Source organism: Panthera tigris, chromosome B1 (genome assembly GCF_018350195.1).
Source record: "Panthera tigris isolate Pti1 chromosome B1, P.tigris_Pti1_mat1.1, whole genome shotgun sequence".
NCBI classification, from domain to species: domain Eukaryota; kingdom Metazoa; phylum Chordata; class Mammalia; order Carnivora; family Felidae; genus Panthera; species Panthera tigris.
The window spans coordinates 148617488-148645096 of NC_056663.1; the positions used below are offsets into that span (position 1 = coordinate 148617488).

General features: G+C 36.1%; 1 protein-coding gene across 1 annotated transcript in view; it reads left to right on the plus strand.

Moving 5' to 3' along the window:
- Positions 1-7620: 7620 nt before the first annotated feature.
- Positions 7621-27609, plus strand: part of TMPRSS11E (transmembrane serine protease 11E) — a 38850-nt gene continuing 18861 nt past the window's right edge. Inside the window, exons 1-3 of the mRNA XM_015539676.1 lie at positions 7621-7684; positions 22822-22946; positions 27215-27336. Coding sequence (XP_015395162.1) covers positions 7677-7684; positions 22822-22946; positions 27215-27336 — 255 coding nt within the window. The 5' untranslated portion in view covers positions 7621-7676. The remainder of the gene's footprint in view (positions 7685-22821; positions 22947-27214; positions 27337-27609) is intronic.

Here is a 27609-nt window from a genome sequence, read left to right on the forward strand (position 1 = left end):
ATTTAGCTTAAAAAAGAGAAACTATAGTATATCAACATATTGAAATGCGATTTAGCCTTAAAAAAGGAGGGAAATCTGAAATGTGTGACAACACGGATGGACCCTGAGAACATTATGTTAAGTGAAATAAGCAGTCACAGAAGGATAAATATTACATGATTCCAATTATATGAGGTATCTAAAATAGCCAAATCCATGGAATCAAAGAGAATGGTGGTTTCCAGGGACTGAGGGGAGAAACAGGGAGTTACTAATCAATGGGCATAAAGTTTCAGTTACACACAAGTTGAATAACCTAGAGATCTGCTCTGCGATATTGTACTTATAGTCAACAATAATGTATATTCAAAATTTTGTTCAAAGAGTAAGTTTCACATTAACTGTTCTTACCACAATAAAGATTTTTAAAAATTACATAAATCTTTGTACCATAGTTCCCTTCTCTGCAAGATGGACATAAAAATGATGCTTGCTTTACAGGCTTGTTGTGAAGATTAAAACGTACATGAAGTGTCTTGAAGAGGATATGACACAGGTAAACATTTCATAAATGTTACCTATTATTATTTTTTACTTGAAGATAAAAACCTGCTACCTAATTATACCAGTAGTCTCCTATTGGGACACAAAGAGATTGGGTACAAAGAAATGCTCAGTAAATAATTCAATCAATGAGTATTTTTGAATGCCATGTTTCAGGTGCTGTCTAGGTAATAGGATAGAGCCAAAGAAAACAATATAAAGATCTTAGTCTTAAGGGTTTTCATCCTAATGGAAGAAACTGTAAATGATTTTAACTATTAATAAATATTTTGAAGAAAAAGATGGCAGGCTAACAGGATGGAGACAGATGGGAGATATTAGTGGCACAGACTGTTTTAAATAGAATTGTCAGGACTCCCTGGAGGAAATAATATTTGAGCATAGACAAGAGTGAAGTGATAGTGTAAGTTCTGGGAAAATCAATGAGAATTCTAGGAAGTGAGAACAGCCTGTGTAAAGACAATGAGGCAGAACTAAATTCAGGGGTCAAGAGCAAACAGAAGGAGTGACATGTAGCATTTGGAGATAAGGTGGGAGTAGCCAAATAATTTTGGATTAATAGTAGATACCTTCAATGGATCAATAGAAATGATGGAACTGATTTAAAAAATACTCCAAGAAATATAAAATATTATGGAAATTAGGGACCGCAATAAGATATATTTTTTTTAATTTTTTAATGTTTATTTATTTTTGAGAGACAGAGAGACAGAGCATGAGTGGGGGAGGAGCTGAGAAAGAGGGAGACACAGAATCTGAAGCAGGTTCCAGACTCTGAGCTGTCAGCACAGAGCCCAACATAGGGCTTGAACCCATGAACCATGAGATCATGACCTGAGCTGAACTGGACACTTTAAGCAACTAAGCCACCCAGGTGTCCCTACCATTAGATAAGTTTGTAAGAAAGACTTTAGGATATTGAATAGAAGGAGTTTTTCTCTTGTTCATAACTGAAAAGAAGAACTAAGTCCCACCCTTCCTATGAGAAACTGCAAAGAGATACCAAAAATTGGGGCCAGACCCCATCCCTCACCAAGAGTAGACACACTGTGGGATGAAATAACTTGTTCTCCTAACAGTACCCAGCACTCAACTCTCAACATGTATAAAGAGGAAACTAGGGAAAAGAGTGGTGAAATTCAACAAACTCTTGGACACCACAGTATTCATAGGAAAAGGTTATTCCTCTTTCTCTTCCTGAAGCTCAATGATAAAAGCACATTGGGAGAACCACATGTAAAGATCACATGTGTGTCCACATGTGTGCAAGTGGGGAGATTGGTTTCTCTTTCCTCAGCTGGATGGATGATAGGCTATTGAACACACAAGTCTTCCTGGAGCTTCTATGGCAGAGTCGTGTGGTGAGAGTCTTCTTGGAGAATTTAAGAACTTGCCACTGAAGTTGGGGAGCCACTTGTGAATCAAACATAGCTGCTCACTTCTAGTCTTCAGATTTGAATAAGAGTTCACTGGAGTAGCTCACACTAACAGGGTAGGAAAGGACTGTGGTCCAGAATTTGTTCCTGACAGGGAATAAATAGCCTCCTCTACCTAAGGCTGTTATTCTGTGGTTTTTGAAGGTTCAAAAGGTGGTTATCAATGGTTACCATAGCTATATGCAGAGCAGCATGAAGGAAAGGAAAAGGGCAGGATAGCTTCTAAGTGAAGGGAAACTCTAGCTAGAGAAGGAATTAGGGGTAGAACTGGTGTCAGAGCCCAGAATGGACATGACCGATTCTCTCTGAGGGATTCCTCAGTAGCTGAGAGAGCTAGAGAAAAGCTGAAAATCATCCAAATAAAAACAAACACATCACCAGCACAGAGCTCTCAATTGTAGAATCTAATAGCCATAGACAAACTGGACTGAACCAGAGAAAGACCTGGGACACTGTCCCACACCAAGAGGCCTGATTATGTAAGATTTCTTACCTCTATCTCCCCCTCTGACCCCAAAACTAGAGAAACTAAGTAGTGAGGAGAGAGGAGCCAGATCTTCCAACTTCTCGACTCCAAGCAGCCAGCGTCACAGTTTAAGCTTATGTTGAGGGGAAAAAGAAGGCAAACTTATTTATATTAGATTCACAGTTGAAATTTTATACTAGACAAAAATTCTAGCAACTGAAATTAGTAGAAAATGATCACATGTGCCAAGATTTTATGAAGAGTTATGAAAAGGAGATTCAATCCATCATGGTTGGAAGCTTTCACTAGACTAAAAATAAAATGATTTAGCGTTTATGCTCCTGTTGAGATGTAACCAAGCAATAAAACATAATAATACAAAGCACGCAGGATCTACTAAGGAGGCAAATGCACTAATCTAAAATCATAATCTTGTGGAATTTTTGAAACATTGAAATGTAAATTTTCATCCAGCTCCTCAGTTTTGATAAAGCGTTGATTCTGTCAACTGTCTTTTTGGTTTAACAAAGTAAATGTGAACTTCCCTCAATCAGCGACAGTAAGATGGAGCCCTGAGACAGGCTCTGCACTGATAGCTTGGAGCCTGTTTGGGATTCTCCCTCTGCTTCTCTCTCTCCCCCTCCCCTGCTCACGTGCTCTTTCTTTCTCTCAAAGTGAATAAATAAACTAAAAAAAAAAAAAAAAAAAAAAAATCAAAAGTCTTCCAAGAGAAATTATATTTCAGAAATTCATCTAAGGAACATGGGTACCTCTAATCTAGGGACTTTGAGTTCTACCCTTGGGTCAAGCTAGACCAGTGGAAGTATACCCTCATTTATGAGTATACCCTCATAAATATATTTCCTATACAAATCTGTCACCAACCTTAACTTCAAAGTTATGTTCTCAGTCTTCTTTGAATTTATTATTAAAAACAGCTATAAAAAATTCTCTTCTATTTTTTGGTAAAAATATTGCTGGTATTATTCAATGCATTGCTCAGTATAGCCCCTCTCTGGGAAATGTCTTCATCAACTTAGTGGCAGAAAAAAATCTCTCTGGATGTGCTTTTTTTCTTCCAAAGATGAGAATTGTAAAACTTTCTAAGTTTCCTTTGTTTTCCCTGTTGCCAGGATGTTCAGAGCTGTTTTCATCTCTATCAGAGCAAGTATGTCAAATGATATATAGAACATACGTGCATTTGTACTTTTTTTCTTGAATTTGATCCCTATTTTATCAATTTATTGTATGTTTGGGGGAATGTCTACTTGTAGAGATTCATATCCCAGAAAGGGTTTGCTTCATATCCCAGAAAGGGTTTGTTTAGAAGACTGAAAGCTGATCTCTTAACATGAAATCAATTAACCTTAAAAATGTTTTTCAAAGACTAATTGCAAAAAATTTTTTTAAAAGAAAATGGGTCCAAAAATCTTCATTCATTCACTAGTGTAACAACACTAACTAATCTGTATTGTATATTCTAACAAATTAAACAATGAGAAGATTGTTTTAGCTTGTTATTGTGTATTAATTATAAAAACTCATGTCTTATTTTTACTATAAGCATCATTAGGTATTGTAAAGCTTAGTAAAACCTCACATCAATACCCAGAAAAATTATTCCTAGCATCATGAAGATAGTTGTACCAGATGCAGAACATCTCATGGAGGAATTTATTTTTTCGTTTTATAATACTTTTTATTTGAAAGAATTTGCCTTCTTTGTGTACACTGAAATGTTATATTCTCTATGTATTTTACAGGAATAAAAAACATGTCTCATTTTAAATATTATCCCAAAAATAATTTAAGGGAGAAAAAGTTTTTGTGAAACTAAACTTTAAAAAAATCCTCTGGGTAAGCACCTCTCAAACAAAAGACTGATAATAAAATAATCTAGATTAATAAGATTTCTTGCCTACCTAACTACATGACAGGTTTCTTGTCCTTCCCCTTCCTCAAACACCTCAAAAAACATGTAGAAACCAAGCTAGAGATAAGGATTCTTCCCTGATACAGGTAATGCAAAGGGAAGGACCAGAAATTTCTTTGGCAAACGATTCCATCTCTGGCCATTTGTGTGTGGCTGCTTTAATACCAGGAACCCCACGAAGTGCGATACTGGGTTAAAAGCCAACCCTGGGCTAGCTGATGTAGTCTTCTCTGTTGAAAAAGTAGTGGATGAGATAGGCTGAGAAACAACCATCACATAGTGACACTCGCTAGGAAAGACTTAGAGGCAAAAAAGGGTTTCACAGACAGGTACAGATAGGTTAATGAAAAATCACATTTTGGTTAAGAAAATAAGACAGAAAAAAGGAGAGTCGGTGATCCAGCAGCATTTTTACATGATCTCCTTACTGAGATAGAGTCCAAAGGTTAATTATATTGATGTTCTTTGTTTTCTCAGCTTGAACAAATTAAGGTGCATGAGTAGCTTCAAAACAGTACATGATAGGAGGAAATGGAAACACAACTGACAATAGCTGTGTGTATTCTGATAACTCGCTCATTCACGGGTTTAACATTAGTCAATCTGTAATGCTAACCCAATAAATTGACCAATAAGAGGATTGCTTTAGCATTACAGAGGCATAACCTAGGTATAATTTTGAGGGCTTCCATAAATTAATTATATTATTATGCATAAACATCCATATATTATCAAGCATAAAAGAACTTGACTCAAGCTAGGGGATATTTAAACAGTGATAAAAATCATCCATGACTAGCCATGCTGGCACTATACTTCTTCAGCATACTCATGCTTATGGCTATTAGATGCCTCATTGCTATGACATTGCTAAGTATAGGAAGGACTACGGAAAAGTTTGTTGGCTGGTAAAAATACCTGTGGTTCAAGTTATTATTTTACTAGTTATGCAATGTAACGTATCTATTGTGGGTTTCCAAGAGACTCAAGTGGACAAATATATTTCATCTTGACTCTGCCTCCACCTGGCACAGAAGGACACAGGGAAGACAGACTGCTCTGATCTCAGTCATGAAAAGGAGGGTAACTCATTGAATACATCTTCTTTATGCCACAGTTTAGGGCAAAAGGATCACAAAATAAAATTTATGATTTAAGGAAACAGCAATGGAGAAAATAAATATTTGAATAAAAGACAAACTTTTGCTCTAAAATCCTTTTTCCACCCTCTTAGATATCAATTAACTTAAAAATGATTGACTTTGCTTTTGTACCCTACCTCTAAGAATAACAGTTAAGGAAATGCCTAAATACATGAAAAGCTCTATTTGGTGGATAATTTAGTCTAATGTTTTATTCCTTCCTCTTTCTCTGTCACTCTTCAAATGTCTACTGAAGTATAAGCAGTACCATGAAATTTGGTGACACATACAAATGCTCTCTGAGTAGACTGAATGAAGGTCATTAATACAGGAAGGGTATACTTAGAATTATCTTTTGGTTGATAACCACTCATCCTCTATTCACATATCCTTAATCTCTGGTTTTCTATAATTTTAAGATTTATCCATGGGTTTTTAAAAAATCATGAAGCCCTCTTATTTTTTGCATCTACATCTTTAGATGTACATAACCCTAAGTTTACACGACCATCGGACCTTATAAAGAATTTGAGTTGGAATCTGGATTTTAGTAAATAAAAAAGTCATGAGATTCTGTTAAAATGAGTCTGACCTGGTCTTAGCCCAAAGTTATACTAGAGAGGAAACTTTTTTCTTTTGAAAGCAAGAGTATAGTCAATATTTTCACAAAATATGAAATAAAATAGAATATAGCATTATTAAGCCAGTATTAACGTTTTATTAACGAGGATTTCACTTTTTAAAGGCTGTGTAATAGGACAACTTAATCTCATAACCTGGAAGTTTTTACTTCATTATTTTTGCCTCTTTATTTTTGGCTAAATTGTACTTTCAAGTGAGTAGACAAAAACCTGATACTATAACTTCAAGTAAATATACATGCTATTCTTCAGTGTTAAGTGATCTATTGGGCTGAATAAAAAGGGTAGATATGACGGTCTCTCTAGTCCCTAGAACAGTTTGCCCCAACATAGAGGTTTCTTGGGTTATTGCTAGAGAATGATTCCAGTTCTTGGTAGCCTTACTACGGATCCCAATTTCTGCATCTGTTGAGATAAGCCAGTGGCTAAATGGATGTTTGGTAATATTAAACAGTACCAATCTGCCTTCTGTATGGTGATTTTTAGGACTGGTCACACATACCCTCTTCCTCTTTCCTTTCTGTCCTCTTTCCATGTATATTTTTGAGATCCCATACATGTTAAGAACGGGGTTACTGTCTGTTAAGAATTCAGTCTAGTGGAGTTGAGATACAAGAAAACAAAAAGTTCTAGCTCAATATGGTAAGTGCTATGATACCATGAAAGTACAGATGAGATACACCTAGTGTCATTTATGGGGATTAGGGAAGGCAGTTTAAAGATTATACCTGACACAAATACACAGATATTTGTATATACATGTATGAAAACACATTTTTTAAATACATCACTTCCTTTGCAGAAGTAAGACAGTAATGACTGTGTTGGCTGATATGCCTTTCTCCAGTATAATAAAAGACATATACTATCTCAATTGGGGGTAAATATCTATAAACTACTTGGTTTTTCTAGAAGAATGATGCTACATAATTTTAAGGTATTAATACTTTTTTAATCTCTACTATATTTTCAACAGATGACTTACAGTCAATACCAAAGGAGAATTTTCATTATATGCATGGTAGAGTGGAAAGCATGTTAGATAAATTAAAAAATATAGCTGTTACTCCTGGGTTGGTGGGTCATAAACAATGTGATTTTGACCAAATCATTTAACTTAATTAAATGATTCTTCACTGAAAACATGAGGAGGCTGAGCAATATGATTTAAAATTTCTTCCTAGATTTAAACTTCTGAACTTTACAAAACTCCTGGTGCACGTTAACACTTTTAAGCTATTATGATCTTAAGGCAATAACTTTTAAGTTTCCACTCTTAGAAAGTGCTTATAAATTATTTATGTTCTCATGCTCCCTATAAAATTGACTTAGTCCTGCTCCCCATACAAACAGTCCCCACTACACTTGCCAAGACCCGTCAGACTGGTTCTATTTACATCATTAGTGACTTCTTTCTTCACCTCAATCCAGCCCATGAAATTGCTGATATAGTCTGGATGCACACACTTGATTGCAGACCTCGGTCTCCACAGGGCTCTTCCCTGCTGGTCAGCGATGTATCGGTGAGTTCCTTTTTTCTTTGTCTTAAATTAACTTGTAGTTCAAAATGGCATAAACCACACCACAGAATGTGTAGATCTCTAATTTATTATTTGTTTAAGAAAATATTTTTGATTTTAAAATAAAATTATGTCAAGAAATACATTTCTCTTCTTTCTGCATTAGTGTTCCCTGGGATGTAAGGCTTCATCCCCAAATATTTTTGTATATATTTTCAGATGGGTTCAATAAATGATAAATGTAGATGGGGTTTGACAGCTGTCTTTTAGTTAACTGGTTAGTTAGTTTCAAGAATAGAATGTGTTCTTAGCTTGGGCTTTGTGCTATTGAGAAAATATTCTTATTTTCAAAGGTATACGTGAGAAAAAATAAATCTGAAATCATGCAGTTCAAAATTACATTCATTTCTAGAAGTAAATAATTTAAATTTCAAAATTATAGATGTTTTGAAAGGAAAAAAAATAATTTAAGGAGACAGTCTGATCAAATTATTAGAGTTGGATTTAAAAAATAAATCCAGGGATATACCTGGCCACAATCACTTCTCTAACAGATAAATCATAATTATTTTGAAGTTGTTTTCATTCAAAGTTAGAAACTAAACAGTAACAAAGTTTCTATGTACTAGTTTGGACTCTGAAAAATAATTTTATCTTCAGATTAAGATTTTATTTTCTCTAAGTGATATATTGGCATGTCATTTTTTTTTTTTTTTGATTCTACTTTGAGAAGGAAACAGTTTGGAAAAACTTCCAGTAGAATCTTAATAGGGGCAAACACTCAGTCTCTGTCATTGATAGAAAGCTCCACATACTTATGAAAAGTTTAATACTCTTCTATACACATTGATGAAGCAACTAAGAGCTACAGACATAAATTTAGTCAGACTTCAAGGCTCCCTACCTTTTGCAAGTACTTCCCTATAATCCATGATGATTCTTCTGTCCTATACTTTTTACTACATTATCTTTAAGAATATTACTGTAAAAAAAGAGTGCTTTTATTTAAACATATAATCTCTATCAAACTTAAGGTACTAAATAGATTTCAGACTTTGTCTATGCTAGATATGAGTGAGTCTAGAAATTGTGTAGAGGAGCTATAACATGGGGGTATTGGAATGCATTTTTCTGAGTAGAGTCTCTAATTTGAAGGAAAAGATGTACCTATTTTTTGGTCCTACTTCAGAGCAGAGGGAAGATATCTCTCAGGGAAAAACAAAATAAACAAACAAAAAACTCCTCCCTGATCTAAAACTGTAAAAAAAGGGGAGCATATCTATGTTTGTCAGCCTAGGAGATGTTAAGAGAATGGGCTAGAGTGGAAAGGGACTAAATTTACTATGCACATTTGCACCAACAGGAACGCTTTGAAGAAAGAGGTGTAATTGAAATACGTTCTTTCTAAGGACATTGATTCATAGCTTGGCAAACATATAAGAAACACTGGAAGGTTTTATCAAATGTCACATTCCTTCCTCGTTAGCTAAATTTCTGAGAGCCCCCTCACTCACTGCACCTGTTCTAAATGAGAACCACTATTTTAGAATTTAAAGGTAAAAAGAAATTTGGACCAGGTAAATATTATTTTTCATACGCTACCGTTTCCCCCAAATTCTTATTTTATACTATCCTTTGAGCACGAAGAGAATAACCCATGGATTTTATAAACACACACACACAGAGCAGAAGGTTAAAGAAAAATTTACTAGGAATAAGTTCATAGGGAAGAGATTGGGAAGAGAAGAATATATTTATTAAATATATTTATTTATGATGGGGTGTATGCTAACTGTAGTTATCCGCAACCACTGATAAGAATGAAAGATAAACAGACTGAATTTATAGACAGTATCTACACAAATTTAGATGCACAAAGGCGAAATGAGTAATATTCAAATTAAAAAAATGGACAACTTTAGTTTTTACTCAGTAGGGTGAGAACTACCTCTCAGTTTGTGTGTGGCCCATGGACCCTTTCCATTAGATTCAATGGGGGCTTATTAAAAATAGAAAAGCCCAATTCTCATCCTAGAAATTCTCATCAATCTCTGGTTGAGGCATGGGAATCACATTTTTTAAAAGTTACACCAGGTAACTCTTATTCACTCTAAAGTTTGAGAAGTACTGATTACAGTGTAAAGCTATAAAAAAGAAAGGAACTTGTAAGGTGGAATGGAATTAAAGCACAAATGAAATAGGTCAGCTTTTAAGAGAGCTATAGCCCTTTGTTTTATTTAAATTGGTATAATTATATCATAATGGGAGGTAATCTCTCCCTAGTCACTTTTCCCTCCAAGGGAGAAGAGTACTCATTTATGCAATGTAGTGATGATTAAGGAAGAGAAGATAATTTCAGAAGGTATGGGAAACTGAAGGGTGGATACAGACATGATTTGGGTAGTTTGTGTCCAACAGGGAGGGTCTTAATATGGATCAAAAATATGTTTGTTTAGAGGGAAACCTTAACGTGAAACCAATCAAGCATATCCCCCTCCCCCACCCTCTAACCCAAATCAATTCAGAGATAGTGATACTGAAAGGTCACCAAATTGAGGTTTAGGCCCAGAGTTGCTATGGGATCCTGAAGAAAGAAAACTATCTGTTGAGCACCTATTATGTATTGTACATTTTCTAAAATACTATCTTATTTAATTCTGGAAATACCTTGAGAAACACTTATTGAGTGGCACCTGGGTGGCTCAGTTTGTTGAGCGTCTGACTTTGGCTCAGATCATGATCTCCCAGTTTGTGGATTTGAACCCTGCGTGGGGCTATGTGCTGACAGCTCAGAGCCTGGAGCCTGCTTCGGATTCTGTGTCTCCTTCTCTGTCTCTATCCCTCCCCACTTGCACTCTGTCTCTGTCTCTCTGTCTCTCTCTCGAAAGAAAAACAAACAACAACAAAAAAAAAAACCACACAACTTCCCCCTCTCCCCAACTTATTGTGATTGCTCCTTTAAGAGTTGAAATAAGTGTGGCTCAGATTGTCCAGGGTTAGTAAATATTGAATCAGATAAGAATCTGATCTTAGCCTTCTTGGCTCTAAAGTCTATGCTGTTACTGCCACAACACATTGTCTATCATATGCGGGGAGCTAAAAGAAGAGTCTTTGGAAAGTTTGCATTCTAATAGAGAAAGGGAAAACATGCACACACACACATATACAGATCTGGAGAAAATGTGCATGTATGTGTAGGCATATATGGCTATACAATGTCCTAGGCAAAGAAACAGATCGTATACAGATTGATATGAAATAATGTACACAAATGCTGAAGGAGGAAAGGTGGTGGCATGTATTTTACTTTCATTGGTACATTTTTAGAAACATTTTAAAGAATGCATGGACTGCCCTTATTTAATTTTCTTAAAACTATCTTCGTACTAAAACAAGACGAAAATGTGACCTAACTTTTCCACACTGTTTCAAAGGTGAGCAGTGACTGAGAGTATAATACCTCAATTACATCATCACTGTTTTCTAAAAAGGATTACAACATTTGCTATTGCATGAAAATCAAGTTCGATTCGAGCGGCATATCATGGAAAGAAGTCACCTGTCTGTTGTAACTATAACTGTCTGAAGGGACCTTTGCTATTTTTTTCATTGTTGTCGGCTTTCCTCCAAAAATATGCCATTGTTTCAATACAAAGAGGGAATAAATAGAAACATTCAAGAAAAAAAGCAACAGCATGTGCTTCAGTATCGTCATTGAGCTTTATAAGTATGCCTGATGGCTTTAGTAATCGAGAATGGGGTGAGTTGGGTAGCTGTGGAGCAGGTCTTCTAAGACAGAAGGTGGTGAAATGGGTGCTCTGGCTGCTTTCCATGGCTTTGTCAGCATTAGGATTTAGAGGAACTGCATGAAGAACTTCATAAAGCACACTCCTTTGGACATATTCTCATCAAAGACGGTGGGTGAGAATTAGGAAGAATGCCCTCACAACTGCAAGCATAATTTAATACATTTGAAATGAGTGGATTAGAGAATAGGAAAGTATTAAGAGGTTGAGAAAAAAAAAATGGGTTGCAGAGATATCAAGTTATGCCAGAATCTGCAAGCCCGAACTTCTCCCACTTACTTACATGGCCTGTGTGGTTGGGCAATTTGTGAGACTTTTAGAATAGTAGCTCTGAAATAATAGAACTAAGCTAGGGAAATCAGAAGTACCATACATCATCACTAAATTCTCTCTTGCAATCTTTTGTCTGAAGATGTCAGGTGATGTCTCTTTTTTGCAGCTGCAAAAGGAGATGCAGAAGAATTTAGCACTTTGTTTCAAGTCAACCTGTGAGTCAGTGAAGAACAAAATAATAATTGCCATCATTTGTTTTACATGTCCTATGTGCCAACTACCGTTTTAAAATATCATGAGTATTTAATCTTTATAACAACCTATGATTATATTATTATTCCCATTTTATGGGTGAAGAAATTGAGGCTCAGTTGGTAACATTATTTGCTCAGAGGTAACACATGGCAGAACTGGGAGTTAACCTAGATCTATCTCTCTCTAAACCTATGCTATTAACCACAATGTTGTACCATCCTCCCGTCTCCTGTATCTACCACAATGGTTCTACAGCAAGGATGATTTAACTGTCTCATAGTGTCAAAAGCTATAGAAGCTATAATTATAAGCAACAGTGTTATTATTCAATGGGTAGTCTTCTCAGTTTTCCTCCTGGTAGACAGGCAGCATTGCTATCTGTGTTCTATAAAGTAGGGGATTCAATGTTCAAAGATTAGGTAATTTGCATGTGGTTACAGGAATGGGTGAGTCAGTCAATAGTAGAGACAGGATCTGTTTTTCCTGTTCACCTGTAAACTGAATCCAATATTGTCAAGTAGAAGAGTTAAATTAACACAGGTGTCTACATTATCTAGGAAATACTACTGTTATTATTATTATTTCCATTTGAATATGTACAGAAATATATGACCTTTTAAAAATTAGTTGTTTACTTTAAAAGCTTGTCAGGTTGCATTTAGCAAAATTCAGAGAGGGTACATATAGCAGGAAAAAATACATATAGATGATTCCACCATATATTTTCTTATTTGGTACTTATCAACTACCCTGTAAGGTAGATAATTTTAATAGTACCATGAATTTACAGGTAGGGAAACCAAAGATTAGGAAGACCGAGACTTCCAAATCTGAGTAAGTGATTGGTAGAGCTGGAGTTTAATTCATCAGTTGAATTTCTTTTTACATATGAGGCCTAAGCAAACTCCTGATACATGGAGCAGAGTTTCTGTGGGTGAAGTGGCACTAAGGCTTGGGAGCCTTACTTGCTTTGTCTTCTTATCCCCTTAGGCATGCATGAGGCAACTTGAGGGATTTTTCAGCCCACTTTTAAAACAAATTAATTTCTCATTATTATGGTGGAAATAATGACAAGAGCCAACAGTTGTTGAACCTTTATTATGTGCCTGGTCTGATGCCAATTGCTCTATAGGTGTTATTTTGTTTAACCCTCAGAAGAACCCTATACTTAGGTCCTATCATTAGCCCCATTTATAGGTGGGGACATGTAGACTTAGAGAGAGTGAGTAATTTCAGAGCCACTTAGCTAGTGAGAGGCAGAGCCAGGACTAAATCCAAACTCATGGATGCCAATGAGTTTGATGCCAAAGCCCAGACACGGAAATGGAAGTCCTTTGTTTAAAGTCATAGAGCATAATCAAGAGTATCTTAAAATCAGCTGCTAGACAATATTAACTAAAAGTATTTTATCATCTTTTCCATATACAGAAACTATAAAAAAGTTAGTAATATATTTCTTGATGTTCTCTTTTCACAAAGGTAATTACATAAAAGTGGCAATTTACTTTGATTGCAATTAATCTGTTTTGCATATTTTAATAGCATTGGATTTCTCTATGTAGGAGTGACAAGAAATTTAGGGTAACAGAGGTTTATATAAAAGGGAAATAATATAAACAAGTCTGGAGGCAAACAGGTAAACCTGTCAGGAGATTAACAAAGTAATCAGGAATTTAGGCTCCTGCTGTTGTGCTGTCCCACTAGCAATGAATATACATCCTCTAAATCACGGTCCAATATGATTGCCTGAGCTCCAACTAGCACATATGCATTCTAGCTATGAAATGCACATCAGGATTCCACCCACTGGAATAGAGACTAATTAGTCAGAACTTATTCACACGGTGACTCCTATGGACAAGGGACACTATTCTATTTTCCAGATGGCCACGTGCTTAACCAAATATCAAAAATTCTATTAATAAGAAGAAAATATTTGGGATATACATTTACAAGTATCTACTACAGACATGTTAAGTTTGAACGATGGTAAGTGTATCCTATTGTGATGAACAGCAGGCAGTAGACATATGGGTCTGAAGTTAGCAAAGTGATCTGAGCTGCAGTTATGGATTTGGTAGCCATCAGCATATAGATATGAATTAAAGCCGTGGGTGTTGGTAACTGAAAATATTTTATTCTTTTGGATAAAAAAACACTGCCTTTATAATTTTATGGTATTGATTTGCACAGCAAGTTCTACCTTATTCTAACATGAATCTGAGCATATTTCATTATTATCATTAAAATGCCAATATATTAGGGTATTATTAATGTAATTATATAATGATCAATTTTATAAATTCTGTGTTCCATTCAAAAGTTAAGACCCAATACTTTTCTATATTACAGGTCAACAACTGGGGCAGGGGATTCATTAATCAAGAAATCTCACATCTGGAAGAATAATATAAATATTAACAGAATCAGTAATTTTCCAATTGTCCTTCATTGACAAATTAATTCAGATATTATAAACAGGAGTTTCTAGACTACTGAAGGGATTCTTTGATTGTGGCTAACAGTGTTTGCCAGGAAAACAGCAACCTGGAAGACACCACAGAGTCTTAGCATGTGTTTCAATGGATACGTTCCAATTTTAAGGGCCATTACTGTTTTATGTAAAATGAAATGTCATGGGTCTAGGGATTTTTAAACTGGCTTAGGAGGGAAGCAGTAAAGACATTTTATGACTTCCTCTTACAAAACTTGGATCACTTGCAGTCCCTTACTTGTAATCCCTTACTTTGTTCCAGTTATCTGGCATGTGGCAACCAGAGAAAATTATGTTAAAGCTACTTGTTTGATAAATGCTGAATTTTTATTACAAAAATATTAAGCATTTTTAAGTCATGTGAGACATGGAACACTAACTTTGCTGGAAATTAAAGAGCATTTAGATCAGTTAAAGTCCCCATTGTTTTTTTAACAAATGAAGAAAATGAGAGCACGTGCAACGATGGTGCAAGTTGGCGATTAAGGGATGTTGGAATTTGTGTGATGTTGCATATGCTCTCAGGTTTTTCAGCTGAGAAACTTCAGGCTCAGATGAAAGGACTTCATCCTTAAAATTTTTTTAACGTATTTTTTTGAGAGACGGAACACTAGCGGGGGAGGGGCAGAGAGAGCCGGAGACACAGAATCTGAAACAGGCTCTAGGTTCTGAGTTGTCAGCACAGAGCCCCATATGGGGCTTGAACTCACGAATCACAAGATCACCACCTGAGCTAAAGTCAGGGGCTATCCTGACTGAGCACCCAAGCGCCCCAGAAAGGACTTAATCCTTAAGCAAGAACCCTCAGGACTAAGATGCAGGTCACTAGTTTTATAGTTCAGAGCTATTTCTACTGTATCATGCCAACTCTCATAGGAGGCATCTAAGCAAAGTTATGAGAAAGATTTGGTAGGAAGATATCTAACGTTACAAAAAGTTTCTGAAAGTCTATATGTTAGCCTCAGAGCAGCCCCAAACTGAGGTTTCTCAACTATTTTTCTTCTAGTAACACCTGCCGCCACATACTCACACACTTCCTGTGAATTCCTATTTTCTTTTACACTTTTAAGTGCGTACAATTCCCACGACTAGTTGCAGTGGCATCCCTTGTCGACATTTCTGTGGGAAACTGGCTTTTCAAGTTCCTTACTCAGATCGTGCCAATTTAATATCTTGAAGTGGAAAGAGTTTGAGGAAAAGAAAGCAAATATATCTGCGGAATTAAAGATTAAGATAGCTCAATTTATAAGTCTATAAACCCATACCTAATTTCTTAATAATATCTTTAAGTTCTGTTTCACCACATCTACCTATGATTATATATTTCTAGAGGTCAGGCTAAGTGTCAACCTGAATTTCAGTTTGTGGTTTCCTGTGCTGCACCATATCTGTCTGGGAACTTAATAAATACCTTGATGATCACACAATGGAGATCAGAGACATTCCTTCCTGTTGAGTTGCCACTAATACTCGCCACTAATATAACATGTGTATTTAACAAAGTCTAATGATCACATGTGTGATTTTCACAACTTCCATTTAAATTAGGTGCCAGAAAAGATATTATTACTTGAGTTTATGGTTGGTTAAATATAGGAATGGTTAAGCTATGGGTTTTGGCTAAGTTAACAGTTAATGAGGGGTAGGGTTTTCCGTCAACAATGTTTATTCACAATATCTATTTAAAACTTCCTACTGTACTAAGTACTGTATTTATTGCTGTACTAAGTAATACTATGTTTTTGTGCCTACAATTTCAATAATCTTTAAATATTTTACAATGTGAAATCCCATTATGGAGTCATTTCAGTAATAATCAAGGAAGTGTTGTCAGATATGTTAAAAATTGTTGTAGAGCTTGGTATGAATGATTTTATACTGCTCCCCTCCCTTCCCCATCATATTGCTTTCACTAGGTAGTAATTGGTGTCACCTGCCAATATTGAAGGAAACACTAAGTGTTACAAAACTAATTTTTGTTTCAATGCTAGGAATATTGTGGAGAATAGAACTTATTACATTATATACGTTGTTTTTTTTTTTTTTTTTTTTTTTTTTTTTTTTTTTTTTTTTTTTGGTGAGAAAAATGTGGCGTTGCTACTGAATAATTGATCAGTATTTATTTTATGGTTGCCATGAAGAATGTACCTGAACATGGTTGGCTTGTTTGCTCTGTTTGTTTATTTTTGTTTTTGAGTTCGTTGCTGGTAAGCTACAAATTTTGTGGCCGGACTTAAGGAAATGTCTAAATGGGAATTTACATAGTTTTAGTATTACTCCCATTTTATGTTTTCACTCATGTTTTGTTTTCTCCTTGCAGAGAATTTAAATTCTCTCTAAATTTAAAACTTTAAAAAAAATGCTTATATTTGAGAGAGTGGAGGAGAAAGGGCAGAGAGAGAGGGGGACAGAAGATCTAAAGCAGGCTCTACGCTGACACTAGAGAGCCTTATGTGGGGCTCAGCCTCACAAACCGTGAGATCATGACCTGAGCCAAAGTCAGATACTTAACTGATTGAGCCACCCAGGTGCCCTTTGCATCTCTAAATTTAATTTAATACCATATATACTATATTATATCTATATCTATATGTCTATATCTATATCTATACCTAATGTCCTTTTAAGTTACCTTAAGCCAATCTAGAACAAGATGGAATATAAATAAAAACATTTATAATAAAAACAATGAGCTTCTCACCATTTACCTTAGCTGTAAGGAGAAAATGGAAAAGATTTTCTGGTAATTAGACTACCACCTTGTTGTAATTGTAACTTCTCTATGTGAATTTTTCATAGTTATCATTTTTGAGAATGCACACATAATTCAGTCCAAAGGCCTGACTGATGTTATTAGACACTTTATAAATTTGTGTAACAGTTGACAGGACAGAAATATGTTATTTGCAATTTTATAAGAAGTAATTTGTATTTCTTTTAAAAAAAGCAATGAAAATATATGATCCATGCACACATATACAAATGTTAATTCCACCCTGTATATTTTTATAGTCTCATTCTACAAAGTATAAGAAAGATTAAAGATCTCTCCAATGCCTACTGGTATGAGTTTTCCACAGAGGAGAAAGCACCTGAGGTATTTGTGTAGATAGAACAAGCAGGCACAACTCAATAAGCTAAAGAAATAAACAAGTGCCAAAAATGTAATAAAAATTGAATAAATAGTTATTACCTGATATTTGAAATCCTAAGTGCTGACTTAGGGGATTAGCAATGTCATAAGGTACCAGGTTGTTACTTTATTGTGGTATCTTTCTTCATGCTTTTCTTTTGATATTATAATATACAGACCTTTAATAGCCCCAGATAACATGTTTCCTGAAATTAATGTCCCTCATTTGCATTTATCACTTTCTGTACTATGATCACACTTTACAGTGGATAGATCAAATCACAGTTGGAAAATCATATGTTTTCAGGTGAAATAGAAATATTAACCACAAAGCTTGATCATTACATAAAGTGTTTTATGGAAATCAGGTTTTACTTAATAGTAATTATTCTTCACAACTTCTGACCTGTCTTTCCTTGTGTGTAATATGCCAAGTTCTTTTCCAAGGCTAAGGCAGACTAGAAGTGCTTTGAGAGAAACTAAAACCTACACTATGGTGTTGACAAACATTCAGTTTAATTTGGTTTAGTCAATTTTAATTCATTTCCCTCTGTGAACATATCTAAGTCAGAGAATATAGATATAAGTAAGGCTCAGTCCCTATCCTCAAGGAGTTCAGAATACATACTTCAACGTGATGCTCTGATGCTTGGGGGGGTGGGGGGCAGGGGAATAGACCTAACTAAGGGGACTTTTTGAACTGGCTCTTAAATACACATGAGTTTTTATGATGCAAGCAGAGCTTAAACTCTGTTACTCCACCTAGGAGGCAGCAGAAACAAAGGCGAAGAGCCTGAAAGCTCATGGGGAAAAGGGGGAATGTCAGTTTGGGTTTCTAGTAGTCTCAACTGGCTATATCACTTCTAGAAAGATAGCTTACTGAAATGGAGAGTGATCCAGAGATTGGGAGGACAGAAAAGAAAACTTGTTAAGCTACAGGAAAAATTTTAATGAGAATTCCAGAATAAGGTCAGTGACAATGGGATTACAGACAGACTACATTAAATTTGCCATGCAGATGAGACTGGAAAATTAAAAGATTATTATAGCTTCCCAACACAATTTGCATTGACTTGTAGGTTATTGCTTAAGTCAACCATCAGTAAACTATGGCCCAAGAGCCAAATCTGGCCCACCACCTGTTTTTGTACAGTGCTTGAGCTAAGAATGATTTTTATACTTTCGTGGTTGAAAACAAATCAAAAGCCATGACAAATGAAAATTATATGAAATTCAAATTTCAGTGTACAGAAATAAAGTTTTATCGGAACACAGCCATGCTCATTTGTTCATGTATATTGTCCATGGCTGTTTTGGGCCTACAAGGGCAGAGCTGAGTAGTTGCAACAGAAACTGTGTGGCCCAGGAAGCCTAAAATAGTTTCTATCTGAACTTTGACAGAAGAGTTTGCTGACCTGTAGTTGAAGTAGTTGATAATAATGCTTTGGAACCATCAGCTTTACAGATACTGTGCACATGTTCATTCAAAACATCTCAGCTGGACTGGTCTGGTGAAACATGCAGACTAGGAATATCAGTGCTGGTTACTGTTACAGAGAATAAGCAAAGAGTTTGAGATCCACTGTTAATCAGTCTATGATGGTGGTGTGATGTGCGGGCTTGTGCTGATAAACTTTCCTTTGAAGCACTGTGAGCCCTGACTTACTCTCCAGTGCTTGCCATGAGGTTTATTTGCCTTAGTGTCTTTTTTTTTTTTTTTTTTGTTTTTTTTTTTGCCCTTGCCTTTTTGTTGTTATCTCTGCTTTTCTTTTTTAGTACAATTCTAAATTGACGCATTAGGAAGTGATAATGATAATACAACTCTGGACATATTCCTTATCTTTTGGCCATTTTAGGCTTCTAAAAAATGTACCCATATTTTATTTGCTGTATTCACTTGCTATATTCATTGTCTAATCACACATGTCCTCAAACCGAAAAGAAAAATCACAGAAAAAAGGAAATTTGATGCCACTGAAACTATTAGAATTTATCTAGTCTGTCTGAAGGTGTGATTTTACATGAAAAGGTTCAGAAAAGTTTCAACAGGCCACAATAATCGTTGGACAGGATTTCTGTACAAGAGGGGTTAATTACATTAAGTGTCTATTGATAGGCACTTTATTCCTCCATTTTACCTATTTTTTTTTGAGCATACTTCAACCACATGTAACTAGGAATAATTCAGTATTGGATCTCTTGCTGAGAGAGCAACAAAAAAAGTAATTAAGAAACAGGGTGAATCAGTTTGAAAAACAATGCCATATAGACTGGGAAGAGAAGAGATAATGTTTCAAATGACTAACATCTCAGCAATGTGGTCATTACCATTATTATTAATAATGAAAATAACGATACTAATAATAGTCCTTGCTGACTGTTTTTCTACTTGTGAACCCAGAGTAATAAAAAAAAATTATCATTTTAATCTCTGTATAGCTCATCATGTTAGGTGGGGTCTGAAATTATTATCTCTGGTTTTGACCTGTAGAAAATAAGAGCGAGAATAAGAGAATCTATTGGTACAAGATTATACAATAAATAAGTTGGTGGCAGGACTCAGAATCAGACTCTCTTATTGTTTATTCAAAGTGTTTTTGGTAGATTCCCTTTTCTCTTTGTCCCATGCTGTCCCTGTTGTCCCTTCAAATTACCAAAGACAGAGCATCACCAAAATTGTTGTGAATCGTGGGGGTTAGGACAGTACCTTGGGCACAATAGTGATGGGAAATCCATAAAAAGACAGGTATAATCTTTCTTGTTATTTTTTTTTTTTACCTTTTTAAAAATCTCTCTCTCTCTCTTTCGTTTAATTCAAAAGCTATTATGTTTGTGGTTTTAAGAAAATGAATGCATCATAACACAAAAAGTAAATAAAATGAAAGTCTCTCATATTTCTGCTATTCCACTTCTTGCTATTAGTAAATTTGTGTCTCTTTCTCTACATTTTGCTATGCACACACGTAGTTTCATTATTTAAAAACAACCGGAACATAGAATGCATATATTTCTGCAACATTTTTTCATTAAAATATATCATTGACTATTTGAATGTTAATACTTCTAGATTTACCCCATCAATTTAACAGCTGCATTGTTTTACTTTGCTGTCTTAATTAAAAGTTATCATAGAGTAATTAGAATTTCTGCCATATTTCACAACTCTACATAGTGATCATATATTTTTGATAATTACAGCACATTTCCAACAATTACAAATTCATATTCTTCATCTGGCATGTTTTGACATTAGTTGAGAAGCCCTTCCCTCCCCGTAAGTTTTGCTTACGTCTGCTATATCCATCTCCTTTCTTCTGCAACAGGTGAATAGCAAGCATTCAGAGATGAAGGAGCAGGGATCAGTTTTTAGGTTTCTTAGGCACATTTGCACATAAAAAATAATAACCTCCTCGTAAAGCAGTCTTTTTATATTGCAGTAATTGCCATTCTAGGATCAGGTGTTTGGAATATCACTCAAGGGAGGACTGCAGATTGAAGAGACCGGGGAGAGGAAGATGAAGTTTCCTTGGCTATAATCCCATAGGAAAATCACAGGAACAAGGGAGGAGACCAAACAGAGTCTCTGGAGTCTTTCCCTATATCTCTGTGTTTTCAGGAGGGGCAGAATCATATCTCAATGATGATAGTATTGACTTCTGTGACAGTGTTCCCACAGAATAAAACATCGAGACAGAGCCAGGGTATGATGAGGTATGATAGGGACCAAAATGATATCACTTCCTTGTCCTACATAACTGGAAACAGAGTCCCCTTGATTCCTGTAAGCAAAAATTATTTATTGCAAAATGCTTTCCAGTTTGCAAGAAGTTTTCACATTCCTGACCTCATGCAGGATTCCGCAATCAATCATGTGCTTTAGACAGAATGGCTATCCTGTCCCTTATCAATGAATGGGCAACTTTCATCGGGCAGAGTTTAAATGATTTTTCCAAGTTTCATAGCTACTAAGGAAAGAGGTGGACTCAGAGTCCTCCTTATTTTGGTTGAACTTCCCGTGTTCCTCCAGGATAGCACCACACTTTCTCACCAGTCCTCATGTACCAGACAGTGCTCTGGAGACAAGCATATGTGCCAATGATTCTACCAGTATCTCAAGACATTTAAAATAACAGCATCCTTATTTAAAATAACAGCAACTCTGACTTATTATTTTATTTTCTCCAACTTTTGAGTTTGCTTAGCAACTATTATAGCACAAGGGAACAGCAACTGTGATAATTAAACAAAAACCTGGTTGACAAACATTTTTCAGTAACATGCTTTTGAAGAAAGAACAAGTGGGAGAGGTTGAGGGAATCTTACACAGAAGGGATTTCCTGCAGTGTTACTGAAATTTGGAGTCAAACAGGTTCTTTGGAAGAGAGTTCTGGGTATCTTTTATGTGTATCCTCAAAGTTTGTTTGGAGACAAATTAGAAAAATGGAAGGAGAATAGAATTAGAAATTCTATCTGGAATAGTATAGATCAAGCTGTAATGCATTTCATGGACCATTTAAGATTCTAGAGTGGTAGAAATAGGCTTTAAACATTTTTATAACCTCTACAGTGCCTAACTCAGTATTTTGAACCTAGCCAGCTCTGTAAATCATAACTAACACTTACACAGCACTTTCTACATGCCAGGCACTGTGGTAGGCACTTTACATATAGTAATTCATATAATCCTTACAAAAATCCAATGAGGGGCCCCTGAGTGGCTCAGTCGTTAAGCGTCCGACTTCAGCTCGGGTCACAATCTCGCGGCCCGTGAGTTCGAGCCCCGCTTCGGGCTCCGGGCTGATGGCTCAGAGCCTGGAGCCTGCTTCCGATTCTGTGTCTTCCTCTCTCTCTGTCCCTCCCCCATTCATGCTCTGTCTCTCTCTGTCTCAAAAATAAATAAACGTTAAAAACTTTTTTAAAAATCCAATGAGATACGTACTGTCATTATCATCTTCACGTTATGGATGAGGAAACAGGCACAGAGATGTCAAATTACTTGCCTAAGGTCAGGCAACCAGAAGCCAGGATTGGCTTCAGCAGCCTGGGACCAGGGCATGTTCTAAACCAAAACAGTACTCTACCACCTGAGTGTCCTGAATTCCCCAGAAATGTCTGCTTTAACTAAGGAGTACATGTGGGCATACTGTGACATAACCCATTTATTTGCTTTCTTTCTCAGGCGAGCTGCGGTGAGGGCCAGGAAGAGAACTTGTTTGGAGCCCTGGGCTATTGGCCTTATCACCTTTATATCCCTGATTGTCCTGGCAGTGTGCATTGGACTTACTGTTCATTATGTGAGATACAGTAAGTATGGGCTGCCCTGGCATCATGTGATTTACCCCTAAATATTTCCTCTTGTGCATTCCAGTTTTGATTTGCCTCAGGCCTATTCATTCATGCCCACAACTTATTTGCATAGCTGGTACAAAGAATTCTTTACCTACCTGTTTCTTACTTAATCCTCACAAGCCAAGAAGGATTCTTTCATCTATCTTTGATGTAGCAATGCTTCCTGCTGGGAATAGCATGCTAGTTTTAATATTCGTTAATAAGCAATAATCAAATATTAAATAGGAAGACCATAGGAGAGTTAGAGTCCACTGTGTTGAGTTGTTTGAAGACATAGAACAATCACCTTGATTTAAAATTATTCCAACTTATTGAAATCCTGAGAGCCCAATAAATTAATTACATAATCAAGGATCAGAGAGAAGTAGGCTCTATTCTTTACGAGTAAGATAGAAAAATGCTCATAATGATATATTGTTGAATAAGTGCCCATTTCTGTTATTTTAAATCTAATCTCGGAATATATTACATGTGATTAAAGAGGATAGGATATGCTGAGAAGGTTAATTATAAAGAGGTTCACTCTGGTAGTCAGGTGTCTCACATCTAGATGAACCATGTGTGTGCTATGTTATTAGAAAGGTCCCCAGGGTGCTTTAGGACTATTCTTCTATAACAACCCTTCTGAAGTTTCCCTCTACTTTGCTTGGGGTTGTAATTACTTGACTCCACTATGACCTATTGGCTTAATATCTCCCTTAGTGACTAACTAATTCTTTGATGTCAAGACACTGTAACCAAAGAAGCTAATCACTTGATTCAAATTTAATTGCAAATTTGCACAAGTTGCTTTCCTATAAAGAGACAGTATGATCAGTAAATTGGTTATCTACTTCCACTAACAGACATAATCTCAATTCCAATCTCAAATCCAATCTCAATTTCTAAAGCAAGGTGGACCATTTCTGGGTAGTTTAAAGTAAAAATATTTAAAGTAAATACTTGTTTTGGTAGAATTTGCCCACACACAAATCTTTAAATTTGGAGTATCTATATTTTGATGATTTCTCTGGAGCATGTTTTTAATTAAAAAAAAAAAAGAATGGCTAAAATAACTTAATTCTATAGTTCTGTTATGAATATATTGAGTCTCATTATATTATAATCATCATTATTTCTCTCTACAGATGCCTAGCACTGTATGATAAAGATTAGTGAGGGGTATCTAGGTGGCTCAGTCTGTCAAGTGTCTGACTCTTGGTTTCAGCTCAGGTCATGATCTTACGGTTCGTGAGTTTGAGTCCCGGGTTGGGCTGTGCTGACAATGCAGAGCCTGCTTGGGATTCTCTCTCTCCCTTTCTCTCTCTGCCCCTCTCCTGCTCATGCTGTCTCTGTCTCTCTCAAAATAAATAAACTTAAAAAAAGATTAGTAAATCATATGTATGATATCTTCATGGGGGCATACTTTGGTTTGTCTGACTTCACAAGGAATTCCTAGTAATGCTAGAGGTTTCATTACTGAAGTGAGAGAAAATGTTTCTTACTATTTCTCCTTTGCTTTTTCTAAGCCATGCATTATAAGGCTTACAAATCTTACTCACATGCATAAAATGAAAACCTGGCAAGGTTTTTCCAGTAACTTGTTCCTGGATCCTATTGTCTGGATGATCAGTATGGTAATATGGAACACTCAACTTCCACTGCCCACACAGCACATCTGAATAAATAGTGATTGTTGTGATATGTGTTACTGTCTTACATGTATGACCCGCCCTCTGTTTGGAGATATAAACAAAGAACAGAGTGGATATAGCACATGAGCATTGAGGAGTTGGCACACCTAGATAACCAACTAAACCAAATAGTTACGGAAACAGGTTAGGATGGAGGTAATTCACCTTGAAAAAAACCATCATTTTGGCAAAAAGTCCAGGACAGCATAGAATTGTGTGGGCGGCTTCTATCCAGTGGCCTTTAGGTCTGCCTTTTTGCCCTTTTGTAAATTGTCTGACAGGAGGTGACTCTCTTATGAGCAATATCCTTATAGGTTACAGATTCAGGAACTTGTTAGAAAATTATCAGCAAACTAGTGTTCATCCTTATTTTTCTTACTTTTCTGTTAATATTCCTCAATAATATTTCCCAACAACTACGCATGCCATATAATTTTGGCAACTGGGAATATATTTTGACTCTTAGTGACCTATTTGAGTCTCTTCAGCAAAGTAAAATATTGACTACAGATAAGTTGTTCATTTGGGTGAAACATATGAAATTGTCATATTTGAGCATATTTGGCTTATACAAATGGCAGTTTCAAAAAGTCAATCTAATAATTTAAAACAGAATAAGAATAATATGTATAAGTCAGTTCTCTCTACTTTTCAGTGAGGGGATAGGTACCCCACCAGTAGTATTACATGGGAGCTTGTTAGAAATGAGGATTATTATGCCCAATTTAGACCCAATGTTCAGTATTTCAATAAGTTAAAAACCTTCTTTGGGATTATGTGTATTTCCAGGGAACTTCCTGGATTTCAGGTCATTCTGGCCTTTCAGGGCAAGACCGTTCAGTGAAAGGGAGGTAAGGAAAGAGGGAACAAGGCAAAACCTCCCTAGCACCTCACTTTGGTGGCTCATTTCCAGGAGGTCCTAACATTTCAGGCTGCCATCCAACATCTTTTGCATCACTGACCATTCCTTAGCCATTCCCTAGCCTTGCCAACCCAACCAAATCCTCTGGATGGCTCGGATGTTCTTTTGAAATTTACCAGTAGTTTTTTCCCAAAACTCTTATGTATGAGAGACTTCTTATACAGCTTCAGTGAGTGGGTTTGGTTTTTCCCACCCAAAAAGTGGTATGTAAAGAAAGTTTGTGTTATGAGAATTAGAGCTTGACTTGAAATCCAGTTCTGTCTTTTCTGGCTATGTCATGTTAGAGTTGGGCAATTTCCTTACATTTCTGAGACTGTAGTCTTTACCTGTTAAATGTGGACATACTGCCTTCCCATGGAGATTATAGTAAATTAATGTTAGTTTCCCTTTCCTCTGGGGTTCAAGTGAAGAGGGAAAGAATGAGAAGCAAGAGAGAAGAGGAAAGAAATTGAGATTGGGTGAGGCACACTCCATTCTCCTACAATAACCACACACAACTGTCTTGATCACCATTATATTCCTAATACTTAACACAGAGTCTTTCATAGAAGAATTAATATTTGTTGAATGAATGAATCTTCTTAAGGTCCCATGCTTGCTTCAGGTATAGAAGGGTAGATGAATACTGCGTTAATTTTCAGCAGGCCCAAAATGAGGGCTTCTTAAACCGGATGAAGAAAGTGTAGACAATGGCTAAGGAAACAGGACACTCCTTATGGCTGGTGGGAGAAAATAAGTGGAGTGAGAAGGGAGTCAGGTGAAATTAAGTGTCCCTGGAAGGTTATGTCAGATGGCAGCTCTAGCTCTCTACCTGAACTCCAAGCATTTTCATCTCTACTGTTATCTCCTTCTTTAGCCCCAAAACATTTTCTTACACTATGGTCCCTGTGGCCAGAATTGATATGTAGTTTCCTGAATTGGAAGAAATCTACTTCTGGAATATAAAAGTAAGTTTACTCTTTGGAAACTTCTGAGTCCATTTTATTTTGACACTTCTTTAAAAAATTTAAATCCAAGTAAGTTAACTTATAGTGTAATGATGGTTTCAGGAGTAGAATTTAGTGATTCATCACTTATATATAACACCCAATTCTCATCCCCACAAGTTCCCTCCTTAATGCCCATCACCCATTTCGCCCATTCCCCCACTCAACACCCCTGTAGCAACCCTCAGTTTGTTCTCTGTATTTAAAAGTCTCAAATGGTTTGCCTCCCTCTCTGTTTTTATCTTATTTTTCCTTCCCTTCCCCTCTGTTTATCTGTTTCGTTTCTTAAATTCCACATATGAGTGAAATCATATGATGTTTATCTTTCTCTGACTGCTGAGTCCATTCTTGTTTGTACGTTCTGATGGTGTAACTTGCTGCCTCTCGTGGCTAATTCAGGAATGGGTAACAAATGACTAATCAGCCCGCAGGATCACCAAGCATTTCTTATGGCTTTTACACTCTAAATCTTATGATGATGAGTGTTGTTTTTTATTCTGAGATAACCAGGAAGCTCAGGGCAAGATAATGGAGATGACGACCTGGGGTAGGACACTCTTTCTGGTCTAAACAGGGAAATAATGATGCTTTACACACATCTAATTAAAAGTATTATGTTTTTTTTTCCCTCTCTCCTCATAGACCAAAGGAAGACCTACAATTACTATAGCACATTGTCATTTACAAGTAACAAACTATATGATGACTTTGGAAAAGAGGCTTCTAAAAATTTCACTGAAATGAGCCAGAAAATTGAATCAATGGTAAGCACTTTTTTCTCCATTTCTAGGCATTTGCAATCACTTTATATCATAAGTTTTGGTACCTAGCTTCCAAAACATCCATTCAACTGATCTTGTGTATCTTTGAAAAATGGGAAGCAGCCCTGCCTGAAAGATATAAAACAAACTGACAGTACATGACTTGGAGAGCACACCTTGCAGGGCTGAGGCAAGTGAACTGTAGACTTTCCTTTATGTCCCTCTTACTTGCTCTTCCATAGCTAATGCTACAATCTTGATGAGTGGAGTCCAGGA